The sequence below is a fragment of the Camelus ferus genome, chromosome X (assembly GCF_009834535.1).
Source record: "Camelus ferus isolate YT-003-E chromosome X, BCGSAC_Cfer_1.0, whole genome shotgun sequence".
NCBI lineage: Eukaryota > Metazoa > Chordata > Mammalia > Artiodactyla > Camelidae > Camelus > Camelus ferus.
Window position 1 is genome coordinate 55,213,602 of NC_045732.1, and position 25,956 is coordinate 55,239,557.

General features: G+C 34.3%; 1 protein-coding gene across 2 annotated transcripts in view; it reads right to left on the bottom strand.

Moving 5' to 3' along the window:
• Positions 1-25,956, bottom strand: part of POF1B (POF1B actin binding protein) — a 72,352-nt gene that overhangs the window by 11,191 nt on the left and 35,205 nt on the right. For both annotated transcript variants that reach the window (XM_014563343.2, XM_006189536.3), the window contains exons 7-15: positions 16,454-16,584; positions 11,912-11,939; positions 10,685-10,759; positions 5,509-5,601; positions 4,539-4,652; positions 3,582-3,734; positions 3,121-3,240; positions 1,623-1,751; positions 665-747 (exon numbers count right to left, since the gene is read on the bottom strand). In XM_014563343.2, the coding sequence (XP_014418829.1) occupies positions 665-747; positions 1,623-1,751; positions 3,121-3,240; positions 3,582-3,734; positions 4,539-4,652; positions 5,509-5,601; positions 10,685-10,759; positions 11,912-11,939; positions 16,454-16,584 (926 nt within the window). The remainder of the gene's footprint in view (positions 1-664; positions 748-1,622; positions 1,752-3,120; positions 3,241-3,581; positions 3,735-4,538; positions 4,653-5,508; positions 5,602-10,684; positions 10,760-11,911; positions 11,940-16,453; positions 16,585-25,956) is intronic.

The following is a 25,956-nucleotide window of genomic DNA, read 5'->3' on the forward strand; positions in this document are numbered from 1 at the left end:
ACAAAAAGCAGTGAAGTACTGACACATGCTAAAACATGGATAAATCTTGAAAACGTGTCAAGTGAAAGAATCCATTCAAAGACCACATTTTGTATTTTTCAATTTATGTGAAATATCCAAAATAAACTTTTGCTGAAACTATTCACAAAGAGTCACTTTCTACTTGGTTTTGCTAAATTGCTGAGATGTAAGCTGTGGTCAGTTGCTACTATGAGGGGAGACCTTGCCTAAGAACAACTACACAGGAAAGAGCAGAGTCAAGAGATAAAGACAGATTTCTGAAGACATATTTTGATCACACGAATCCACCTGGACACCAAGCAATCCCAATTAAGTGAATTAACCAATTCCCAGTTTAAGTTGGGTTTCTGGCATGTGCAACTGAAAGAGTCCTGACTAATAGGGTTGCTTTGACAACCAATTATTTGCCTTTCACTTCCATTGTATTTAATGTATTGAAAAAAAACAGGAAAAGTATGCTGTTGAATTTTTATTAACCATAATAGCTATGTCTTTTTTGTGAATATTCATTCTTCAGTAGAATTACTGGCCTGCAGAAAACATCAAACTCTGTCTAGGGGTGTATATATCAATTAAACATACTATAACTTGGATTATATCATAACCAAAGTCATATCCAAATTTCATTTTTTAAATACATTACTTTTTAGTGGTAATAGTAGTCCTTCCACCACTGGAGGGTTGGTTATGAGATGAATATATTTCTTGTCTCAACTTCGAGAGTTCCTTACAAATAAAAGACAATACAATCATTTGAAAACAGCAGAAACATGAGGTAAGAAGTATATTTGATCATTTAACAAGGTTACTAAGAATAATTTTTTCCCTTCCTTTTTAGCCTTGAGGTAAGAATGTTTTAATCCCACTTGTTGAATTCCATATATTCTTACTTCATGGTACCTAGTAAGTTACATTATAAGCCTGTGCAGGAATGTAACTGGTATAGGATTTCTATATTTAAGGGACATGAGGTTGAATGGTCATGCTTCTCAAGATGAAGATATGAAAGTTTTTGTCCCAAAGTTTTTTTTTAACATTTTTATTGATTTATAATCATTTTACAATGTTGTGTCAAATTCCAGTGTAGAGCACAATTTTGTCCCAAAGTTTTAAAAGTTGTAGCCATAGCAGAAAAGTACTGAACCTTCAGTATAGAAGGAGGCATTGTTTCCTAACAGAAAGTCTATCACTGAGACTACAAGTGCCATTTGTCCAATAACAGCCACCATTTTTGGTAGTTTCTTCCTACCGTACACATTTTATAACAGATCCTGGGCTACCTGCTACAGATACAGAAAGGTATATAACACACTCCCTTGCTGAAACAGCTCAGTCTCCTTGGGAGTTTCACTGCAAATGAGATAGAAAATCAATGTCTCAAAAATATTAAATGCACAACGGCACACTTTTTTTTGCTTCCATTGTAGCTTTCATTCAAATTATTTCTCCTGAAATATGAAAATTTTACTTCTTCACAGTCACTTACATCGTATTTCATAAATAAAGCCTTGGAAATGTGTCCTTTTATAGTTCATGGGAAGTATTTATCCTACAGGGCTGAGTTGTATTGTTCCTCTCCACCTGCACCCCTTCTCTCTTACCTCTGACTGACGCTTTATAAGGGAATCCTTCTCTTCCAGCAAGCTTGTCAGTTCATGAAGCTTGAATTGGAAGTCACTGCAACTTCCTTCTCTTCTTGAAACATCTTTTTGGTACTGATTTAATTGAGTCTAAACATTTAAAAAGAACTAAGAATTATAATTCTAATTTAACAAAATGGGTAACTGAGTTCCAGAGAGGTTAAGTGACATAAAATTATACAGCTAGTTATGAAATGAACAGCAAAATACCAATAGCTATAAGCATTTATAGAATGTTATGAATGTAAAATATGAACTGAAATGTCAATTAGGAATTTCTCATTTTTTAAAAGTTATCATACTATTTCAGCCTAGGCAGTACCTAGGTAACAGTCCTAGGCCACAAGAATTAAAATAAAGCTAAGAAAAACAGAAAAGAAAAAAAAAGCTAAGAAAACAGGTACTTTAGATTCTTTTAAATACTAATTAAGGAAAGCTCAATAATAACTAATATAATATCATGATTTGCAGTCCACAAAATATTCCTCCTGCATAACTTACCTCAGTCCTCACAGCAACCCTCTGAGATAAGTATTGTTATAATCCTTACTTACAAAACAGGTAAATGAGATCTGGCGATGTTAAATGACACAAAGTTACACAGCTAGTAAACAACATAGCTGCAACTCCAAGACAGGTCTTCTGACCCCAAATCTTGTCCGTTTTCCCCTTTACTACATTATGTGTGCACAGATAGCTATTAGGTAGGTTAAAGTGTTATTAGTAACATTGGGCTGGAAAAGAAACCAGTGGAGGAAATCTGCAAGAAAAATTGGTAGGCTTTTGAACGAATTCTATTTTGTTTCATTTTAACTTTTGGTAAAGATTGTACAGTTATATTTGGAAAGAAGGATCCTATGGTCAGTTTTTCTTTCTAGGTTTACATAACTCCATTGAAGAATCAGTAAATTAAAGGTTAGTCAATTTGACCTAGAATGACAAGATAAGGCAATGTATACTTATCCTCACAAATATCATCTTAATTTTGATGCTAATTACAGGTACATAATTCGACACTGTTTTTATCCTTGTGCTTGACAAAGTACTTGATATGAATCACCCCACAAAGTCAAGTGAGAATTTTTATGTATTCAAATGCAGCTTTATTGGATAATCTTTAAAGTTACTCTTGCCTGCATAAGCATGCTTTATGTAAGATCATAAAGTGTTCCTTCCCGCCCCTGCCATCAAAAAAATAAATGAACAAATAGAAATTAAAACCCCCAAACTTGAACTTATTGTCTTCTTTTGCTTTCCTAGAAAAGGTAAAGCTAAATTAGGAAACATTTAGCAATATTCTCTACACAGTGATATGTATTTAAACAAAGGGTTCTATGGCATATTCCTAGAACTCTACCTTCAGTTGATTTTTCTTTGTAGCATTGAACTTGAAACCATCATTATCTTATTAGCAACTTTGTGCTGAACTATGCATTTATGCAGTGTGGGATCCACATACCCTTAGTTTGGAGATCTCTCTATCTTTCTCCATTCTTAAGTTTTTAACCATCTCCATGTAATGGGTGCCAATCTCATCCATTTTAGCCTGCAGCATTGGGCCTGTACAAGTCTCAGAAACCTACACAAGAGAAAATAACTTTCTGTAATTAGATTGTTGTGAAGAAAATACATATTATATTATAAGACTTACTATTAGATGAAAACCACATGATTAAACAAGACATTGAAATAATAAGAGTGATTTTTAGGAGTTCAATTATACAACTCAAATGGCAATGAGTTAAGACCTAATTTTATGTGAAACCATCAGAAAGTAGTCCACATATTTTCTCAAGAAGAATAGGATATATGTGTGTATGTATGTGTGCGTATATATATATATATATATATATAGCCAATGCTAGGATTATAATGGTACAACTAAGGCAATAACATATATTTAAAACAAAAATTTAATACCTGTATTCTAAGATTTTTATTCTCTTGCTCTAAATTACGCTTACAGTATTCCAGTTCTTTTAGTCTATACTCCATGTCTGATAGTGTATGCCGAAGAGAGAGATTGTTTTCTTCCAATGCTTGGCATTTTGAAGTTGAGTCTTGAAGTCCTTGCTATAAAGGAGGCACAGTAAATAAGACTAATGAATTCTACTTTGGGGGGAGAGTGCTTTTAGTTGATTAATTCAGTGAAATGAAGGAAATATTTTTCCATGCCCAGTTTTCTTCTATATTTCCCCTTAAATGGTAAGTTAAATCAGCCAAGAAAGATATTAATCTCACTTTCCTAACTTGAGTGAGAAAGAATTAAGAGTAGATGAATTTTCAATGTACCAAGCAGTTTAGCAATCTGACTCTTGGTACTCTTTGACAATACCATAACCAGCCTTCTAGTAGGCACCAAAATGACTATGTGCCTGATAATTTGACAACTGGAAACTGAGCAAAAATTTGGGACTGTCACAGGAGTGAAGATTAGGAATGGATCCGACTTATAGATTTATGATTTCCTACAAATCATCTCTGCTCAGTTATCTGGAGAAAAATTGTAGAGTTCTTTCATTCAAATTATTCATTGCACAAACATGTGTTAAGATCTACAAAAACTTTTTTCATCAACACATTAGGAGATAAAATGAGTGAACTTAGATTTTCAATATTTATACAATTTTTATCACCCAACAAACACTGATAATTGTGGATTATATATATAATCATATCTAATACTTAAGGTAATCTATTTTTCTGAAAGGGCTTCAGTCATTTGAAATAACCAAAGCCATTCAATTCTCATATGAGCAAACTGTTCCATCATATTTTAATTCTGTCTGGATTGTATCTCATAACTCCAATGTGCCAGTAATTGTGCATATGGAAAACTATCAATCTAATTTATTATCAATAAAAATATCAACTTACCTGCTGCTGGCGATTATTTGCTCTGACTGATGCCAAAAGTTCTTCATACTCTTTTATTTGAGTTTCTTTGAATGCCAAGTCTTTCTCAAGTCTTATCTTGTCATTTTCCAGTGACTACAAGTAAAATTATTTGTTATGACTCAGAAGTACAGAAACTTGTCAATAGTTACATAATACAAAGACTTGTTTACACTAGAAGGTTTAAATAAGCACTTGTTTCATTTGTAGTTATTTAATAAAACAGAATTCTTAAAAGTTAATCAAAATATGGGGATACAAAAGGATTGAAATGTTAAAAGCCTGCACTGAAAGAGACATTTTAATGAATTGACCAATTCTAAGTGCAATGAAGCAGAACCTTCTGAAGTATTTTAATGTTTTTCTTCAATCTACAAAGACTCCTTGTTAATCCCAGCAGGTGGTGAATTTTCAAATTCGAGTCTAAATATGTTCATCAGAACCCAGAAACAAACAAAAAAGCCGCACTCCAAAGTCCTCAAGGAGTTATTCATTGTATAGAAAGTATTCTGAATGTATCTATTTGGTGGCATGAAGAGCACCAATTGAAATAGAAAATAGAAAAGGTTTAAGTTCTTGGAGAAAGAAGTTTTCAAGTATTCAAAGAAATTCAAAGTATGCTTTATTATTACAGAAAAGAGGAGTTTCCCAATTAATGAGTCAGATTATTCTAATTTTACAAACTACTCCCTAGCTTTAAGCATTAAATTACCTTAATGGTAAATTAAATAATGTGTACACCCAACTTTCTTCCATTTTCACATTGGCCAGCTTTTTATTCCTCTCCCAACCCAAATTAACTGTCTCAAGGAAATAACTATATCTGGGTGAGCATAATATTGTTGTGTTGTATTCAGTATTTTTTAAAGAAGACTGAATGCTTTGACTTCTATGCTAGGAAGCTAGGAATTAGAAAGGCTTTGGAAGAAATAAAAATCAAAATAAATGTTACTGTCAAGTCATTCTGAAGATGTCCAAGCTCCTCCCGTATGTTGCTGAATGTGGACAGCACTAACCGGAGTGATTTATCAGACATACCCCTCATCTGGAGGAAGAAAATGATTGATAGTTTAGTTTTACTAGCATTTAAAAATAGGCAATGTAAGTAATAGTAGTCTTATTTTCCTGTTCCTACAAGCAAATTTATTAACAGTTTTATTTTTGATATGGAAATATTAGAATAGGGATACAGGATATTTTACCAATAACATACATAAGTAATCTAAACAATATTCCTGAAGAGATCATAGTTACATAATTAGAACAGCGGTCTATTACTTTTTTCATGATGAAGTATCATCTTTCTCATGACAGAAATCTATCAGCAAATTCTCAAATTTACTTTTATTCTCTAAAGATTAGAAAAGATGAGAGTCAAACTTCAAATAATAAATTGCAAGTGTGCTGCCAAATATGTGGATTTTGCCTTAGTTGAATAGAATACAATACTAATTAACTTTAACCTTGAAGTATAGAAATATCTCAAATTTTAAAGAGGAGAAAGAGAAACCCTTTCACTAGGTTAAACTAATTTCTTCAAAGAAAAATGGTTTTAAAAAGAAGCAAATTGTTTCTGAAAAGATGGAGCAAAAATACTTTTCTTTATTCCTCTGCTAAGTATAACTAAAAGCCCTAGACTTTATGTATAAACAAACATAAAAAGACTCTGAAAGGTGATCAAAAAATGAAGTCTGGTTAGGAACATTGGGAGCTGAGGAATAACACAGAAGTGAGTTCCTGGATTTTCTTTTTGCTTCATATATCACAGGGTGGTGTTGGGGAAACCAGTTAACCCAGAAACACCAGTGGATACAAACAACAAAAGTCCCTAGTATCTCTAGCCAAAGGACCATGAAAAGGGCAGCCTAGCAAGGCAGAGAACATTTAAATAATAACCACTCTATTCCAGTCAAACACCACAGAAAAAAACCTGTAACTCTACCCTACTCCCACCCAAACCATCGAAAGCCAAGAAGGGAACCTAGATTGTCTCTCTCGACCTCCCTGCTAGGATGATGTCAAGAGGATTCATAATGGAGAGTCAAGACTTTCATCACTGCCCAATAAAATGAGGCTATTCACTTTGCAGTGTTGGTAGAAGCCAAGAGGAGAAAGGTAATGAGACACTTCTCCCCATCCAAACCAGGGTGTTCTCAGTGGGGGCCTAGTAGAGAGCCATAATTCCTAGCCCTGCCCAGAAGGAACAAAGAGCTATTCCCCTAACCAGTCAATAGAGGAAGAGGAGGGAACCTGGACGTCCACCCCAGTTGGCAGTAACAGGCAGTGCCCCCATTTCCCCTGTTGTTTCAGTATCAGAGGAGACCTGATGAAGCAGATTTGAACAAGATCGAAAATCATAACATAATACTCAAAATGTGCAAGTTTCAATTTTTTAAAATTACTCATTCTCAGAACCAGGAAAATCTCAACCTGTTAAGAAAAAACAGTTAATGCATGCCAACAAGACAGCAGAAATGTTGGAGGATTTTAAAACAGTCATCTTAAAAATGCTTCAACAAGAAATTACAAAGATTTAAAATGAAAAATAGAAAGTCTCAGCAACAAAACAGAAAATCTCAGGAAAGAAATAGAGGACATAAAGAATAAGTAAATGGGAATTTTAAAACTGAGCTCAATAACTAAGAAAGCAAAAACCTCGGTGGATGGAAAGAGCAAAGAATCAGTGAACTTGAAGTTAGAATAATAGGAAACACTCAATTCTGAACATCAGAGAGAAAATAGATAGAAAAAAAATTGAACTGAGCCCCATAGACCAATGGGAGTATAACATATATCTAACATTCATGTCATCAGAGTCCTAGAAGGAAGAAAGAGTGGAGTTGAAAAGTATTTGAAGAAATAATGGCTGAAAACTTCCCCAATTAGCAAAAAACATAAATATACAGATTCAAGAAGTTGAGCAAACCTCAAACAGGATAAACTCAAAGAAATCCATGGCTGGAAATATTAGTCAAACTTCTTACAAGTGAAGATAAATTTTAAATCGTAAAAACAGCAAGAGAAACTATAACTATTGGAAATAACAATTCAAATAACAGATTTCTCATGAGAAACTGTAGAGGCCAGAAGGAAGTGGCACATCATTTTTAAGTGCTAAAGGAAAAGAATTGTCAGCTTCAAATTCTGTATCCAATAGGGGGAAAAAACTTTAGGAATGAACAGGAAATCACATTTTCAGATGAAAAATAGCAAAAAGAATTTTTCACTAGCAGACCTACACTAGAAGAATGGCTGAAGGAAGTTCTCTGAAGAGAAAGAAAATAATAAAAGAAGGAATTTGGAAGATTAAGAAGGAACAAGTTAACAGAGTAAGCAAAAATAGGGGTAAATAGAGTAGATTTTCCTTCTCCTCTTGCATTTTCTAAGTTATATCTGATAATTGAAGCAAAAAAAATATGACAGTCTGATATGACTCAAAACATGTAGAGGAAATATTCTAAAAATTATAAATGCAGAGGCTAAAGAGAGATAAAAGAAGCAAAATTTTCTGCAGTTCACTGAAACTAATAAAATGTTGACACCAGCACACTGGGATAAGTTATGAATATATAATGTAATATTTACAGCAACCACTATAAAAGGTATAAGACAATACACTCAAAAGCACTAGAGATAAATCAAAATAGAATTCCAAAACATGTTCAAATAATCTACAGGAAAGCAAGACAAAGAAAACAGAGAAACAAAAACAGAGAGAACAAACAGAAACCAAGCAAAGAAAAAAAATTAAAAATGGCAGATCTACCCTAACATATCAATAATTACAACTTGGTCTAAATATACCAGTTAAAAGACAGATTGACAAACTGACTTAAAAAAAAAACTATGACATGTATGTGTTTTATATAAGATACTCATTTCAAATATAATGAAAATTAAAATATATATGAGAAGAAAAGTTTGGAAAAAAAGATATACCATGCAAACATTAATCAAAAGAAAGCATGAGTGTTGTATTGATATTAGATTAAAATGAATTAAGAGCAAAGAAAATTACCAGTGACACAGAGAGACATCACATAATGGAAAAGAATCAGTCCACCAAGAAGACGTAGTAATCCTAAATGTTTATGCACTAAACAACAGAGCTGCAAACTGGACCAAACAAAACCTGGTACAACTGAAAGGAGAAACGGACAAATCCATAGCTATAAAAGAAGACTTTTATACCCTTCTCTCAGCAACTGATAGAACGACTTGGCACACAATAAGCAGGAATACGGAAGAATTCAACAACACCATCAACCAAAGGATCTAATAAGCATTTATGAAATACTTCATCCAACAACAGATACACATTCCTTTCATGCTCACAGGGAACATGTAGCAAAATAGACCATATCCTTGACTATAAAACAAAACAACTATTTCAAAAAATAGATCTAATATGAACTATGTTCTCCAACCACAGTGGAATCAAATTAGAAATTAATAAAAGACAATAGGAAAATCTCTAAACACTTGGAAACAAAACAAATACACTTCTGAATAATCTACCAGTTAAAGCAGAAGTCTAAAGGAAGATAAAAAATAAATAAAACAAAGAGAAAATGAAAATACATACCATAATTTGTGGGACACAAGCTAAAGTCATGCTGAGAGGATATTTATAGTATTAAATATTTACATTAGAAAATAGGAAAGGTCTGAAATCTATAATCTAACTTCCTATATCAAGAAATGAGACAAAGAAGAGCAAAATAAACCCAAAGCAAGCAAAGGAAAGAAATAATATAGACAAGAGCAAAAATGTGTAAACAGGAAAATAGAGAAGATCAATAAAACTAAAATCTAGTTCTTTGGAAAAAAGTTCAGTAAAATTGATAAACCTCTAACAACACTGACAACAAAAAAAGAGAGAGGACAAAATTACTAGTATCAGGAATTAATAGGGAATATTAATACAGACCCTGCAATAGTCAAAAGGATAATAGGGAATACTACAAATAATCATACACATACACATTTGACAATTTTGATGAAATGGACTACTTTCTTGAAAAACACAGGCTACCACAACTCACCCAATATGAAACAGATCATTTGAACAGACTTATACCTACTAAGGTATTGAATTTAGAATTTTTTAAAAAATCCTGGAAAAGAAATGTCCAGACCCAGATATTTTCACTGGAGGATTATGCCAAATGTTTGAAAAAAGAGTTAATATCATGTCTATACAGTCTCTTCCAGAAAATAAGAAACAAAAGAAACACTTCCCAATTCATTTCATGAAGCTAGATTATACTGATACCAAAACCAAGGAGTGTACAAGGAAAGAAAACTGCAGACTAATGTCACTCAGGACTTAGATGCAAACATTCCCAGAAAGAGTTTTTCTAAGAAATAGGCCTTGAATGCACTGTGGGTGGACATCCGCCACCAGAAATAATACCAACGACATCTCTAAGATTCAGGTTCTGCCGAGCATATGCATTCCCCACACGTATTCTCCTTATAATACAGACTGTGTACCACTTAAAAATAGTATTTCATTTAAGTTTCACAGATATAATGCCAAGTCTAATATTTTGATGATCAACAAAAGCTTGAGACCAAATATCAAACTTAGAAATTTGCCTGACTAGACAAAACTAGATTATCTTCAGAATCCTTTCTTGCAAACACATCTACTCTTCTTTTTAGTCATATTTCCTTAGTACCTATCTTGATCTGTCCTGATCTGTCTCTCCCTTCATTGTAGGGGAATTTACTGCTGCAGTGGTCTCTATCTTTCCACAATTCAGGAAAACCAAGGCTTTGATTTTTCCATTTCTCACTGTTGGGGTAGGATGCGGAGGTGCAGAAAGTAGAATGGAGGAGGACAAAGCCTGTAAGTTAAAGTCAGGTTATGCTACAGCATTATAGAATAAGGCATTCCACAGCAGGGAATAATATTTCTATAATGATTTCCTGAATGCTAATCATTCAATACTAGTGTTTGATAGTCTGACCAAACTATAATGCAATCCTTGTTTAATCAAAGTATAATCAACTCTTGTGAAACAGGGTTTTTATTTCGAACGTTCTGTTCTTAATTAAGGGAGATGCTCTTGGCTAGCAGTTTGTTAGTGTTGAGTTCCCAACCACTATGGACCCCATCTTACCTGCAAAATATAGCGAATTTGTTGTTTTGTAAATTCTGACAATCCTTTTGGAATCAACGATTCAATGTCTTCTGACTGTAAGAAAAGAGAGGCTTATCTATTAACAGATACACATTAGTATTTTAATGATAGGGTCAGTAGACCACAGACTATCATGCAGCAGGACATATTTTTAGGGACATCAAAAGATTATTTCATTTTTTGAGTAAAGGTTGCTACAAACTTTACTTCTGGCTTTATCAGTTCTTACTTTAAAAATGTCGATTATACTACATACACCATGAAAAGAAACCTGAATTCCAGGAATTTCAGGGGAAAGGTTTTGGGCAACCAATCAAATACTCCATTTCTATTTTTAAAAAGAGCAATTTAAAAACAAAAGAGTGGACTCGTAAATCCCATTAAACATTTTCTTTCCTTGTATCTTTCAACAACTGGAAGTTTTCTTGGGTGGTAAACGTGACATTTTAGAGGCTGATTTTTTAAGTAATGAAAATTTGGGGAAATAATTTTTAAAGGTTTATTGAGAATTTGCATAGAGCTGTAGTGACTTTTGAAAGATTATGATGTTGCCACAGCAACATTAGGAAGCTTCAACTAATTTTAAGTGAGGAGCTGAATTGAAGTCAATAATTCATAGAGGCAATTTAGGGCTTACTGAATTATTGTAATGAATGCAGTATATCAATACATTGAAAATAAAGATGAAAATTAACACAAAAGAGGCCACTTTGCCTTTATTACATTGAAATCAGTTCTTTCTCTATTTGATGACTTATTCTATTTAAAGTAATTATTAATAGAATGCACATATAATACTTGAGGTTGCTGGCTATTTGGCATGGGACAGACATGGCTTTGAAATACATTAAAACTAAACTTGCTATTTATTTGGTTAATGTAGATTTCAGTTTTCTAAGGCAGAGTGTATGTAGTCAATGAAATTTTAAATGTTCTGGTAAGTAAAGACAAATTAAATCATAAAGCAATGGCTGATTAACCATTTTTTGTGTGAATGATTATTACTTTAACAATTATCACTTTTACAGCTGTCACAAAGATATAAATGGTTACATCATTTTAAAGGCAAAATGATCATCATTTCTGTCACCAGCCTGTGTTTCCAGTCTAATAAAGGTACCAAACGAAAATATTATTAGTGCAAAAATCAGAATCTGCCTTGTTATCAACTATATTTGATTTTCAACTCTTTTTATAACTACTTACCTCATCTGCAGACTCAAAGTCCTGTTTGCTGCAAGAATGAAAAAAAAAAACTTAGGAAAATATATACATTGATCATATATAAATGCTAGCGTTCTGATTATTTTATCTTACTTTTTGATATATCATAATAGTACCAATTCAATTTATAATCCAAATGAAAAAATTTAAACTAACTAAAAGGGCACTTGACAAAAATAATTTTCCTGGAACTAGTCAATCTATTCAAAATGAACAACATCCAAATAGCAAACCAACTAAATATGCAGAATTGGTTAGTACCATCCATTAACACCAGTCTATTTGTGGCTAGATGTAGAAGTCCTCAGTGTCTGACAATAAATACTACCTGAGTGAACAAATATCAATAATAGTTGTTCTCTGTTTCCACCTCCTTTTTCTCCTTGTATTGTTTCCTTTCAATGCTGACTCCAGCTTCTCCCTACAGTGTCTTTAAGTTGTTCACACCCTTTTTATCAAAATCAAAACTTGCAAGATAAGACTGAGTAACTCATTCAGTCTACACCACAGTCTATATGGCAGTGACAAAGTTTAAGAGATATTTGCATGTTTACATAGGGACAGCGCCTTAAGCAACATGATCAAAATTCTAGTGGGATAATAGAATTTCCAGCATCAAGGTAAGAGTTTGTCCATGAGGGTTGGAAGGCCCTTTGTGGAGCCATTTTAGGTAGGGAAATGCTGCAAGAGAATTGTTAGTGGTCATAACAGTCTGGCACTTGCTCCTTTGGGGAATGGTGACAGCAGGGAAGGATACAGTTCTAGTGTTGTCAATGGCAACAGACATGCCTTTTCGCCTACTTGTTCCCTCTGCACTTAGTAGAAAAATTGGGTACCAAACACATATGGTGAATATACTTCTCAAACAAACAAAAATACAGCACTCATGTTCTGATAGCAAGATGGAGTATTTTAAACTAAGACGATCTTAGGAAATCAGATATGGTTGCCATATCTTCAAGTACAACAGAAAAGTATTTTAGACATATAAACTAGTGCTTTAGCTTCTACCTTTACCTTCTAAGTAAGTGCTTATGAGTAATATATTGCTTACAAAGATAAGTGGGTCACTCACTGTGCAAAACCTCTTGCATGCACTTACAAAAATATACAAAGTAATGTGGAGAATGAGAACTGAAGATTTCATTTCCCAAGGCATGACTGAATATGTGCAATTGTTCATATATATATGTATGAGGTATTTCCTGTGTTGCCCAAAATAGAAATTGTGGGGAGGCCCTAGTGAAAAACTGAAATATCTCCTACTTTTTCAATGTGGTACTAAAGTAACTCTATGTATATACTGGAAGCTGAAACAAGTTAAAAATACGTATCATAATGCAGTTGCAGTAATCTCACGTTACTGTTAACTGGAATTATCACAGTATGAATAGTCTTTTTACGTTTAAAATCCCAATTCCAGTGCCAACCTAGTACACATGTCCTTAGTCACTTACTTATTTCTACAAATAAGAAAACAAAAGAAACAAAACAAGGAACAATCAACAGCCCTGAATACTGGAATTTACAAATGTAACCAAAATGGTTTCATAAGACAACCTTCTTTAATTCAGACCCTCCAGCCCACTCATTGCTGAATTCCAATTTAGAAAGAGAAGAAAAGTGGAGACAAAAGGAGAGGGAGAGAGAGATTGGAAACAAAGAGAGCAGAGTCAGGAGGTAGAAAGGTCAGTGTGGATTTCATCTCCATTCAGCACAGGGGGATGGTGGCTAAAATTACAGTGGGCAGAAAAAAGAGGGCAGAAAAAAGAAAAAAAATAGGTGCCATCTCACCTCCTAGGAAGGAAGGAATGTAATAAGGAAAAACAAAACAAAAAGGAGGGAGAAAGGGAAGGAATGAAAAGAAAAAAACTAACAACCCTCTGACAAACAGAAACTCTTAAGCACCAAAACTTTATGCAACCCTCTCCACTCTGGAGTGTTTACTAATGTGGAGACACTTTCTATTTTCTTTTGGGTATTTTATTTACTCTCAAAATTAAATTTAATGCTTTGCAGTGCTTAATTACACAGTTAGGTCACCCATGTATATTTATCAAAGCCCTCGATGAGAGGAAGTTATTTCAGAACCTCAGATTACACCTATAGCTGATGATTATTATAAAATAATTTAATTTCAGTTACTTTGTCTATTTATAATTAGTATGAGACTAATAAATCTGGAATGTATCTAACTCTCATTCTGTAAACCTTTATTGAATAGCAACTTTGTCAAGACCATGCACTTTGAACTGTTTGGGGGCAATACAAACACAAATATTTTCTTGTTCTGTCATAACCATAATTGAGCCAAAGCAAAATTTGAACAATGTAAAATTGGTCTCAATCCTGAGACCTTTTCCAATTTGATGATTCAAAAATTGAAAATTCCTTTAATTTGTCTCCAATATCTTAAATAATTTGGAGATATGTATCTAGTATTGAAAGGTTAAGGGATTTACCTAAGGGAGAAAAAGGGTCTCCCATAGGTTCGAGTCCCAGATTTTGCCACTTTTGTGCCCATAGGTCAGTGGTTGTCAGACTTGAGCATGTATTGGAATCCTCTGGTGGGCTTGTTACTGGGCCTTATAAGTACATGTCTTACTTATTTATTAAGTAAAATCATTTATTACTTATAAAAAGTCTATGAAATAAATATTATTATTATTATTATTATTATTATTATTATTATTATTATTATTATTATTATTATTATAACCCCTATTTTACAGATGGTGAAACTGAGGTACAAAGAGGTTAAACAGAGAAGTTGCCTAATACTACACAACTAGTATGTAACAAAAGCTGGGGCATAAATCCAGGATATTCACAGGGCATGATTAATGCACAGAAGAGGAACACTCAGACCAAACTCATTATCTAGGGAAGGCTTTGCAGAAGAGCTGGGTCATGATTTATAGGGATAAGAATGCTCAAAAATGCTGAAATCCACCTCAAGCACTTAGTAGTTGTGTGATCTTAGGTTAATAACTTAGTCTCTTTGGGTGTCCATTTGAAACTTTCTATGGTTACTATGTGAATTAGACAATATATCGAAAAAGTACTCAGCACAGTGTCTGGCACATAGGGGACACTCAATAAATAACAGACTACTCAGAGTGAGGGCGAAGATTTTAAGGTAGTGACCTTATGCAAATGAATGAATGTGTGAAACAGTTCTTTGGATAATGGGAGAAGATGTTGATTGCCATAAAACAATGATGAAGGCCTAGCTGAAGATGGAAATCATGCGTTAATAATGACCTCAATTCAAATAAATGGCTGTGCTTTTCTCTTACTGCGCTCAACTGCATGGATGTAGCGTAAAGAAGGCATTCATTCATTCAACAAATATCTATTAAGTACCACACTAAAGCAGTCACCACACTAAGGACCAAGGAAACCAGGCTAAATAAAACAGTCCTCATGGGGTCATGTCTGAATTCGAGGGATAGTGAGTGTTGAGTATTGCATGCAGGGAAAAAAAAGAAAACAATAAAGCAGAGAGCTAGACTAATCCAGAGTTGAGCATTTGCTAAGTCAGAGGGACAATAAGATAAAGAGGCCAGGCAGTTGATGATGATGATGAGAGAATGGTTGTAACCATGAATATAAAAGCAAGAAAAGCCAAGGACGAGAGAGCTAATAAACAGAGTTATAGTAAGTCGAGAGAAAGATAAAGAAGAGATTAAAGATTTCTAAGAAGTAGAAGAATCTAGTTAGTGAAGTCTGAACTAGAAAAAAATTACACTGACTTTTCCTTTATCCTCCAGATTTTTCTGAAATTTTGGCGTTTTCCTAAATTTTGCCTGACAGACAACAGCATAAATGATGTGACTATGTAGTAGAAGGCGACTTTTGGAGTATAGCTCATGGAATTCATTTCATAACATAATCTGCTCTCATCTACACTGAACAGTTGTTAAATTGTTTATGTTTACACATTTAAATATGTATTAGATATTATTATAAAATATCATTATATAACAGACATATTTATATTAATTTATAAATAGGTATTTATATAATTTCTATTTCATATATTATATATAATATTAAATAATATATACCATTTCTAATAATACATAACCCTAAGTGTATTAAACTCTGGTCTTCATTTGGTGAGCACACATCAGTAGATGAACAGTAGTGTGTTGACAGTGGGATTGTTTCTTATCTTATCAGTGTAATATCTTAAAACAAGTCATAGTGTGCCATGCATTTTTTGAGCTCCTTGCCCAAGAGGTTACATTTGTTGTCAAAGTACATTACAAAAGAAGGTACACAGAATTATTTACTGATCCTAAAATAGCTGGTGACCTCTTTGATGATTTTCATAAAGTACATTAACTCTTAAAATAAGACATTTGCTCAGATCTGCTCAGAGTTGCCCTGTTTCCCCATCAAAAGTACATTTTTGCTATGAACCTAAAATTTCTCTAAAAAATAGTCTATTAAAAAAACCAGAGTATTGTAAACTGTTTGAAAATTACAACATTGAGTCAGGTGATATATTTACAGTACCTTCCTCCAATTCTCTGCAAATGTTCTAATAAGCAGTGATATAGATCCGTATTTTTACGGCTTAGATCAGCAAGCAACTCTCCAAAATACTTGGGGTCCAATTTTTCAGGGCCATCATCCTGAATTATCACCTGAAGAAAACATCAACCACAATTATAAACAATATTAAGCATTTCTAAATTCACAGATGTTTTGACATCAAATGAAAAAAGTGAAATAACCTATTAATACAAGTAACTCATCACAAAGTCATCACATGAATCAAGCAGCTAAATCGTCTTTGCATCTGGTGTATGCATTTTTCAATATGGGAGGAATTTAAAGGAAAAGCAAAAGTGCAATAACATTTTCAGTTTCACTTCACTCGAGTCTAAATGACCTAATGAATGCAAACTTGAATAATTTATATAAAAATTCTTGAATATAGACATTTAAATAAAACAGTAAAACAAGTAAACCAAAATCTTTGAATTGCTTGTTACCACCACATGGCTTATTCATCTATCCCCTGCTGGAAGAGAAGATGGGAGTTATTTAAATTATACTGACTATAGAAGAATTTCATTTGGACTTGCATTTCTCAATGAAAATCAGCTTGATGTACTAGTACATCTTAAAGTTGGATTAGATGAACCTTGGCAATTCAATGTATTTTTATTATTTCTTATTGGATTCCCTCCATTTATTATTTGGACTGAGTATTTAGCCCATCTGACATGGGAAAAAGTAGCTCAGAGCCAAATGTAAAACATTTGCAGTCCTCAGAGACATTTGAAATCCTAAACACAGATTACTATGAATAGTGTCCTAAATAAGTTTTTTTTGTGTGCTCTTCAGCACCCTCTTCCTACTCAAAAGAAACAAACTTAAGTAAAGATTGAGCCATACTTTTTGGTATATGCCATAATATCTTGCACAACACTGATTGAACACCCTATAGTGGTTCAGTAAGTACTCGTTGAAATGTAAGAAGTCATCTACCTACTTGGTTGTAAGTGACTCTGAATGCTAAGTGATTCTGGAAAGAATCTTTTACAGGTTTCTCTCTTAAAGCAGCTAACCAAGACAGATTAAGAAAGCCAGAGTACTTCCTCAAGAAGTGGTGATTCCTTACACTCTCTTTGTAAGTTCAGGTACATCTAATGGCAGCAACCAAACTGAACTCCTTATAAGAGTTGAAAACTGACATTTGAGTCCTACTGGATTTCTAGATCTTGGCAGTCAGCTCCTTAGTGATAGACCCCTCTCAGTAAGTGAAGGTTAAAGTTAGGCAAGTTTTTATTCAGAATAATCATTAACTTTTGATTTCATGTTTTATTCAAGCATTTCTCCATTATGGGCCATCTATATATTCACCAAACTGGGAGTGGCCTAAAAACATGGTTTCAAATCTGATTTTAAAGATCAAGGTTAATTGGATAGAGGAAAACCTAGCTGTCATGTCAATGTCATTCCAGTGATCTACAGGTCATTATTTCATTGCTGAAGCTGGCCAGACAGCTGCCTGCCTCCCCTCTCTTTGTGGGTCCCTTCCAAAACCGTTAACTTTCCCCAGCAGAAAAGGGCAGTTCTTTAGCCGAGGCTATTCAAGTACTGAGCTCCCCACTAGAATCCACAAACAATTGATTTGATATGTTTAGTATTTTGCTTGCCTTTCTCTTAGCCAATTTTAATCCCCTCATAATGCTGTGAAAATCATGGGGTTTTTTTTCCATCCAGTTTGATCCATTTGACAATAATTTTATAGTTTCCAATTGTCTTGAAGTATTTCTTTTTTAATTTTTGCATAAATATTCTGTCCTTGCGCTGTACACTAGTAAACCTTTTGGGTACATGAATCTCTAGTGCCATCACTAAAACTTTTGCTCGCATGATTTCTATGTGGCACCCAAGTAAAGAATCAGAGTCCAGGATAAAGAATGATTTACATCATGTCTGTGTTCATACATAAAGAGAGGTATTAAAAGTTACCAAAGGGAGGTGATTTTATTTTGAGAAATGATAGTAATAACTAATATTTAATTAGCTCTTGCTATGTGCCAGGCATTATGCTACAAACTTGCCACAAAGATCAAATGAGGAAAGGCTTGTAACCACTACACAATATTGCCTCCCCAGAAGACCTCTTGTGTTTGCTCAGCAGTTTCGGAGGTTAGTTAGGCTAGGAGTTGAAATGGTCAAGAGTTTGATTTTCTTGGTATGAAATTATGCAAAATGTTTAGAGAAAATTTAATAGAGACTAAGAGCATTAGAATTGAAGAATAGGTTCTTCTGGCAAAAAAGATGGCAAGGTAGAAAAGCAGGAAGCAAAATTTCACTCATTTGTGTATATATTCCTCCTCGGTTTTGTACAGTCTACAATTTGCAGTAGCATTTGAGTAACAGAGTAAAAACCAAAATCCAGTTCAGTTCAAAAGTTTGGAGGGAGAGGACAGACAGAAGTCAGCTTATCATCTGCTGTTAAAGTCTTTGATGGAACTATGCTCAACAATAAAATGAAATTTCCTAACCATAAACTATGATGTGCCAGTGAACAATATTTTCAATTACTAAATCACAGGTCAGTAGAGCTCCCTAGTTTTATTAGAACTGTTTGTAGGTATGTTTTGACATTTCTTTTAAAGTTGGCTCAAATCCATGTTCTTGTCACCTTGAAAAAGCCAAGATATGGAGCCTCCCAAGGAAACACGAATGTTTTCGGTCAGAATAATGACAGCTCCTAATGGATGAAGGTTTTCTCTCTGTGACAAAATTCAGTTGACAGGATACTTTAGATAAAAAGAGTGCCTCATGTCAACTCTTCTGCCTGATGAATGAGAGCTATCTCAAGTGTCAGTCTTAGATAAAAGCTTTAGCTTTTCACATAGAAACAGGGCAGAAATACAAACTGTGCTGAAGAATAGTTGCTTCCAGATATACAAAATGTGGGCTTTCTCAAAAAATTATTAGACATTCTTAAGCATGCATTCATCAAATATCTTTTATCAGATCACTTTCTGACCATAAAAATGGCCAAGCAGTCTAACTCCTTTTCTCTGATTCCTAGTAAAAAAAAAAAAAAACTTTCATTAGAATTACTGCCATAAGTCGGGGAGGGTATAGCTCAAGTGGTAGAGGGCATGTGCAGCATGCATGAGGTCCTGGGTTCAATTCCCAGTACCTCTTCTAAAAATAAATAAAATCTACCAGCGCCACCACAAAAAATAAAATAATTTTTTTAAAAAAGAATTACTGCCACAAACCCAAAGAAAGGCAACACTGTTTAGGTGTGAAATCAGAAACAAATTCATGGTCATATTTCAGAAAATCTGTAGAAAGGAAGTACCTTGTAAAGAAAAACCATGGGCTTCAACTCACTAATGCCTTGGAAGTTCTTGTCCTAGTTCCAATCTGGGGTTTTGTTTCTTATTTGTGATCTGTGAGATTCCAGAAGTGGAATTTTCTTGCTAGCATTGGGGGTTGGTGGGTATAGGTCAGTGGTAGAGCATGTGCTTAGAATGCACGAGGTCCGGGGTTCAATCCCCAGGACCTCCATTAACAACAAAAAAAGGGTTCAAATTTCTTGCTAGCATCTACATTATATAAACTTCAATATTCAAAGATACTTTTGACCAACCATACTTACAAAATTCAATGGTAGTGATTATAGAGTCCTGCAGACAGTAGATACACAATAGTAGCAGATTTCAGCTGAGCTGTCTATATTTTCTTGCCTGCCCGCCCCCCTCAAGCTTAATGACACACATCTGTGAGAATGCTGTTCAAGACTAGGGACAGTCTGTGATCAAGGCACAAATCACAATCCAGTAGTAATCTAGTAGTAGAGGGTATTGACTCAATTAAATTTATCCCCACTAGGCAACTGGCCTAAATGTGTGCATTTTTCACCTATGTAGAATGGTTGCTTAGCAGATTAAAGTACTTAAAAAGCCATGTTATATAAAAGCAATTGTACATAAATGCCTAATCCTCTAAAAGGTCATGAACATGTTAAGAAACAAGGTCTGCTGTGCTTAGACCCTCCGGGGTAGTAACTTTTTGCTACATGATAACAGAAAACATTACTATTAAGAAAAGCTCACAATATATAGATTATTATCCTGCAACCCTCATAATGATATGGTGATACTTGTAGAAAAATAAAGTTACTGCTTCACTAATTTTGTTTTGATTTGGGACACTTAATAGCTATCAGACTGATTGAAACCACAGTTAATCCATTGGGCATTAATCCCTGTGAAATTAAATGCATTTTATGTACAATGTCATTTGGCTAACAAGGTTACAAAAAAAACACAATAATTGGTCTTTTCCTATTTTGTACCACAAGAAGAAATCCTAGCAGGAGAAAAAGTGTCAGAATTTTAGGTTCTGAAAATCCTCATTGCTATTTTGACCTCCATAGATATTTTAGGAAAGAAATGTTTCATTATACAGTACGTGGTACATAGAAGATTTTCAATAAATGTTGTCACTGAGTTGAATGTATTATACAATGATCACAATTCTAAAATGAAGAAGTTACTCATCCCAATAGGTTGTTACTTGAAATAAAGACCTAATTTAATTTTCTATGAGTAAACTCAGGCAGCAAAGTGTTGCAATGAAGAAAGAATGGAAATTGGAGCCAAAAATGGAACTCCCACTTCCTAGTTGTAGGTTAAGTATTTTGCTTAATCTTTCTGAACCTCAGGTTCCTCAACTGTAAAATGTAGGTAATTTAGTACCTGTTTTAATAAAGTTGCTGGAGGTATTATTTTTGGGGGGAATGGGGGTAAATTATTCAACTGTCATGTAAAACCACCATATAAATAATGGTTTTATTTAACTTAAGGCATATGGACTATTGGCTACTTGAATAATGATAGGAGTGGAAGATGATTATAAATTTTCTACAGAAAATTTTTCTTCTAAGACTCTCAACTACCTAAGGGTAGGTACAGTTTTTTTTTTAATTTTACTGAGTTGTAGTCATTTTACAATGTTGTGTCAATTTCCATTGTAGAGACACTTTATATCTTTCTTTAAGTCCAGCACCTACCATAGTGCCTGAGTATAGTAGATGCTCAGCAAACATTTGTTGCATGAGGAAGCTATCATAAAGGATGAAGGCTAAATATTAAATATAATAGATAGAAAAGCACTAATTGGAAGTGATGCTTTAACAAAGCACACTGAAATTAACTTTATTGAAACCTAATCAAAGCTGTCCTATTCCAATTTTTAGTGTACATTTTGATATCTTGTTATAAAATAACATGATTCTTCCACTTCCAACCAAGTAAAAAAAAAAGTAGGCGTTTTGGATTGTCATTTTATAATGAATCCAGGTGATTGAATTTGTAACAGCTTAAAGTATTCTGACTGGAAAATAAAATATATTTTCCTATAATACAAGTGGCTATTGAAAACTTATGAAGCTTTTTCTCATGGACAATTGGAATTTTGTCACTAATCATGTTTTTCTTGTTTTTCCCTATGGTTTCCAAAAATCTCAGAGCCAAGTTTTTAGCCCATTTTTACTAATGACATGGAACTCTGTGCCCTGCATTTCTCTGTACTCTCTTTTCTTTCTGGTGTTATTGCTCCATTATATTTACATTGTCTCTGACACCTCTTTTTCTGTTCTATTACATCTCATTTGTTCTCCACTCCAAATCCTTTTTGTATATATATATATGCACACCAAAGAATTAATTTGAAACAAATACGTATTTTTCATACATAACTTCTTGGTAACACCTTTCTTGCTACCTTTTTCTCTTCTCCACCTCTGCTATTTCTCTATTCTGCCATTCCTTAGTATACAATTTATTCAAGGAATGAAACCACTTCTGTAGTATGTAAGCTAAGCCAATGGAGGAACTCACTGCACATATGCAATAGCTCTTTCAATGTAATTTATCTTATATTCTAACTTTTCTTAACCTGAAAGCTAAAATCTATACCCACAAGCCACATGTAGGATTTAAAAGGTCTCAGTGGCATACTGCTTTCATTCATTCAGCATAGATTTATTGAGAACTTACTAAGCACCATCCTAAGCTATAAAGTGCTTGGGAAAAAAAAAGACAAAAGATACTGTCATCGTCTCTCTCAAGGACTTTATGGTCTTTTAGAAAAGCTAAGATATGTACCTAAATAACTTTAATGTATGATAGATTGATCAGTTGATAAGGGCTATAAAGAGAAGCACAGATCAGATGGAAAAGAATTCTAAGAAGAAAACCTAACTTTCAGCTATATGAGAGAGGTTATACATAGGAGCAATCTTCAGATTACAATGACTGATTAAGTGTGTGGTGGCAAAAACAGAAAGTAAAAAAGAATGCTCAATGTTAAGTCTGGTGATTAGGGCACTAGAGATATTATTAATAGAAATAGAGGGCATAGAATGAAAAGCTGATACATGATCAGCTGGAGGTGACTGTGGGACAGCCAAATAGAGGCATCAACTGGTCCATTAAAAATGATGAAAAATGATGAATTAGAGCTTTAGGAGGAAAGTTTTGTGAGTTGTCCATGTAAAGGTGATCATGTAAAGGTGTCCAGGTAGAGGACATAGAATTCAAGATTGTATATCATATAGTCAAGGGAGACGTGGTAGAGAAAGGAGAAGGAGGCCAAGGATGGGTCCTTGGGAAAGATCTTCTGAGGAAAGAAGGAAGAGGAGCCTGAGAAGGAGAATTAGAAGCAGCAGTTCAGTATAATCGGCAGAAAGAATATCAAGAATACAATGGATCACAATGCCACAGAGCTGGAATAAGATGAGGATGAAGAAAAAAAGGAAGTAGAATTTGTATTTAGAAGTCAATAACAGTAGTTTCAGGAGAATGTAGAAACTAGAATCTGGTTTTCAATGTCTTTAGGAATGTGTGGGTAATGAGGAAATAGCAGCAGCAAGTATGTCTTCCTGCTTCAGGGATTTTGCAGGTGAAGGGAACAGAAAAAATTGAGATCGTAAGTCAATAGATTGGTAGGGTTGCCAGGGGAGTCATTTTGAAGACATGGTTAGCTTCTTAATTCTCGAAGATCAAAAGAATCAGAAGTTTGTTAAAAGTACAGAGAAATTTTTTCAGTGAGGGAGGGTTTTGAAGGAGTTCACATAGTGAACTCAAATTGTGGTCCTTGGATCAAGTAGTACTAGGATAACTCGTGAACTTGGAAATGCAAATTATCAGGCCCCAGCAATCTAAATAGGCCCTCCAACTGATTCTGGTGCACAATAAAATTTGAGTTCCACTGCCGATTCTCAGTAGAAGGCAAGGCCACCTGCAGAGAGTGAGAGAACAGCAGCGGACCCTGGAGCATGAAGAGCGAGGGAAAAATAAGGATTAGATAGAAGACTGTGGTAGCAAGTCCATTAGAATTAACTAAAAGGGCTGTCCAGCAACAGAGGGAGTCCAGCAAGATAGAGACAATCTGTACTAGATTAAATTGGCCTCATTTGTGAACTTTCTCTAGCACCCAAAGAAGTCAAAATCTAGGGGCAAAGGAAGTGGATGGCAGTCTACCCAAGGTAAGGGATCAGCAAAGTGAGGACTAATCAGAGAAGGCAACAAAACATTTTAAGGATTTCTAGCAAGAGCATTGTTGAATCAGCTAACAAGGGACACCAGCCTGGTTTGGAACTGAGGGCTAGAGAGCTTGATGAGGGCAAGTTTCAGTGGGAATCAGGGAGCAGGAGATGAATTACGAAAGTGATGATAAGAAAAAGAGACATTCAGAATTCCAGATTAAACAGTTTCAAGTGATGAGGAGGTTCAAGGAGTGGCCAAAGTCTGCGCTGGCTGAAGATGTTGTAATGAAAAAATTAAGGGTGACAAAGAAGCATGAGGACAGAGCCTGGGAAAGATCACTGATTTCAGTGGTGAAATTCTCATAGATGATTTGAGGGAAGGGGTCAAGGGAAAGTGTGGAGAAGATTATAAGCCTGCCAGTGAAACGGCTGAAGGATGGAGAGAGTGACTAGAAGGTCAGTAGACAGTAATGATACAAGCCAAGAGGAGTGGTGTATATGGATTGCAGGGTTTTAAGGAGAGGAACTGTTTGATCAACAAAAACCAGAACACTTGACTATAAAAAGTTATATTGAGAAAAGAATTAGCAAAAAATAAATATGCATTTTTAAAAGTGGGGAGTATTGCTCAGTGGTAGAGGGCATGCTTGGCATGTGCAAGGTCCTGGGTTCAATCCCCAGTACTTCCATTTAAAAAGTTTTGTATTTTTTTTAAAGAAAAGAATTAGCAATAGATACGTAGAAAACCAAGCAAATGAAAAAAAAATTAGGGAATTATTAACACCAGCAAAAAATAGTTGTACTAATAAAAGCAGCAAAATAGTACACAAATTGGTTCAGCAGTAAATAATACTTTCATCACAATAATAATATAAACACTGAATAATGATTTAGCCAAAAAATGGGGGTTTAACTATACTGGGATGGGATGGAAACAGGTGGATGGGGGATTAATAGAACTAAATCCTTAAGTACCAGAATTATCAACAGATAAGCTACAACACTAACATAGAAATAGCAGCATAAGTATATTCATACTATTTAGCTATATGGAGATAAATACCAAAAGATAAAGCTAAGAGTTGAAAATGGTTGCCTCTGGGGATGCATGAAAAGGGTTAAAACCAGAAGTTGCTATTCGCTGTATGTCATTTAATACTATTTGATTTTTTAAGCTATATATATATATATATATATATATGCATTACTTTGATTAAAAAATAAAAACTATTTTTAAAAGAGTAAATGATTCATTTGCTGCAAAACAAGAGTTCAAAGGGGCACAAGAGCAGGAGGTAGCAGGAGACAGATAAGGGTGGTGTTGAGGAAAAAAAAAATGGGTCCAAAACAGATATGGATTAAATGTTTGGAACAGATAGCAGGAAATAGAGTTTTGCACAAAAGACATTCATTTTAAATGGGGATGAAGAAGGCAATAAATAGGGAGAGAGACCGGAGCCACATGTGAATGAGTGAGGGAGCAGGCAGAACTGTGTGTTTATCGAGCTAACCAGCCCAGGGTTTCCATCATTAGTGAATGACTTCTGTTAATCATTCTAACAAGCTTCCTGGATACTTATCAGAAAAAGCACCTGACAGTAAGATCGGTGCTGTTGTGGTGTTGACAAAATTAAATTTTCCAGTGATGGAAGAAAGTCATCACAAATTGGGAGTATTTTCCATTGGCAAAAGCATAGTCCAAGTGATCAGGAGTCTTCCCTTTACATGTTCCCATGACTCTTAAAAATTTTTTGGAAGCCTCAAGCCAAGTGGAAAAGAGTTGTACATGCAATAAGTATAATTATTTAAGTCTTTCTTATAAACACCACCTGTACAACTTGTAAAACGAGTTCAGCTGAGCTTTTCCCTGTCCCTAGCATATGTGGAATTATCTGTTCCTTGCTAATGGCAGGGAAATGATCACAGCATGTTATTCTTAATGTCCTCAGGGAAGAAAATGTGGTCAGTGATGTTTTGAATTTGA